General features: G+C 36.1%; 1 protein-coding gene across 1 annotated transcript in view; it reads left to right on the top strand.

Annotated features, from left to right (window-relative positions):
• LOC116034127 (acetyl-coenzyme A synthetase, cytoplasmic-like) overlaps window positions 1-1357 on the top strand; it is an 18491-nt gene continuing 17134 nt past the window's right edge. Inside the window, exons 1-2 of the mRNA XM_036008084.1 lie at window positions 1-34; window positions 1347-1357. The exon at window positions 1347-1357 is cut by the window's right edge and continues 168 nt beyond it. Of these exons, the coding sequence (XP_035863977.1) occupies window positions 1-34; window positions 1347-1357 (45 nt within the window). The remainder of the gene's footprint in view (window positions 35-1346) is intronic.

The following is a 1357-nucleotide window of genomic DNA, read 5'->3' as shown; positions in this document are numbered from 1 at the left end:
ATGGGTCAAATTGGGGCGTCCTCCAGCTCACCCAGTGAGAGCGTGCGCCCCATCCTTTGCAGCGGCGCGGGTTTGAATCCGACCTGCTGCCCTTTGCTGCGCGTCATCCCCCCATCTCTCTCCCCCTTTCACATCTATCCACTTTCAAATAAAGGGAAAAGCCCCAAAAAATGATCTTTAAAAAAATAAAATGGGTCAAATTTGACCCGAGGACACAGGAGGGTTAAATAACTGCCCGGGTTTTCTTTTTTGTATCACACTTAAATTATTATTATAATGAAAATGATTTGTGTCTAAAAACACTTATTAGTTTGTAAAAAGCTTTAAGTTCCTCCTTTTTGTATTTTGTCCAGATGCAGATACAAACAGACCCCTGATTCTTTCTCAGTTAGTTAGTTAGTTAGTTAGTTAGTTGTATATAAATATAAATACAGACCTGTGTTTTCTTTTATTATCTCAATCTCTGTACTCTTCATCTTTCCGTATTTCTCTCCTCGTCCACATACTGTACGCTTCAGCTCGTAACAACTTAAAGATAAGACTAACTCCAACTAACAATTCTTTGGTTTGTACTCAATTAAAATGATTGTTTGTAAAAATCTGAACATGTAGGAAAGATGTCGGTCGCTAACGTGATATTATCTTTAACATGTTGTCAGCTCACCAAGAACACGGCATTGTGGGAGATGTATTTCTGTGTGCATGATGTCGGGTGGACATCAGATCTGGGTCGGTTTAGCTCGCTTGATGTTCTGAGATTGAATGTTTTTGGCACATTAAGGCAAATGAGATTGATGCAAAGCACTTTAAATAATTGGAAAGGTTTTGCACAGTCGTGATTTATTTCATTACTAAATGTTTCTTTTTTATATATTTTATTTTATATACATTATATATTTCTGTTTTTTTTCTTTTTTAACCTTCAATCTTTCTTTATCTCTCTCCCCTTTTATCTTTATTTATTTGCAGGCTTTGTGTCTAACAAAAATCACATTCCCAGAATATTTCTTAAACTATTTAAATATTTCACTTCATATAGTAATCCTAATTAATATCGGAGGGAAGGTGACCCAGCTCTGATTGACACACAGGAAATAAGTCACAAGAAAACTTTCCTAACAACTCTTTATCTTTCTTCATTCACTCTCACTCAGATCTACACTTTTCTCCTCACTAGTTTGTCAAAATAACTTTCTTTCACTTTTGGGTTTTAGATTGTAGAGATGTTTGTGTTTTTAATGTTTAGCAACTGATTGACAGCTTTGTGTGTGTTAATTTCTGTCTGTCTGTTTCTGCATGTTTGTGTGCATGCGTATCTCGTGTGTGTGTGTCTCTCTTTGTGTGTGTGTGTGTGTGT

Source organism: Sander lucioperca, chromosome 12, assembly GCF_008315115.2.
Source record: "Sander lucioperca isolate FBNREF2018 chromosome 12, SLUC_FBN_1.2, whole genome shotgun sequence".
Lineage (NCBI taxonomy): Eukaryota > Metazoa > Chordata > Actinopteri > Perciformes > Percidae > Sander > Sander lucioperca.
This window is presented reverse-complemented; position numbering and strand designations above follow the sequence as displayed.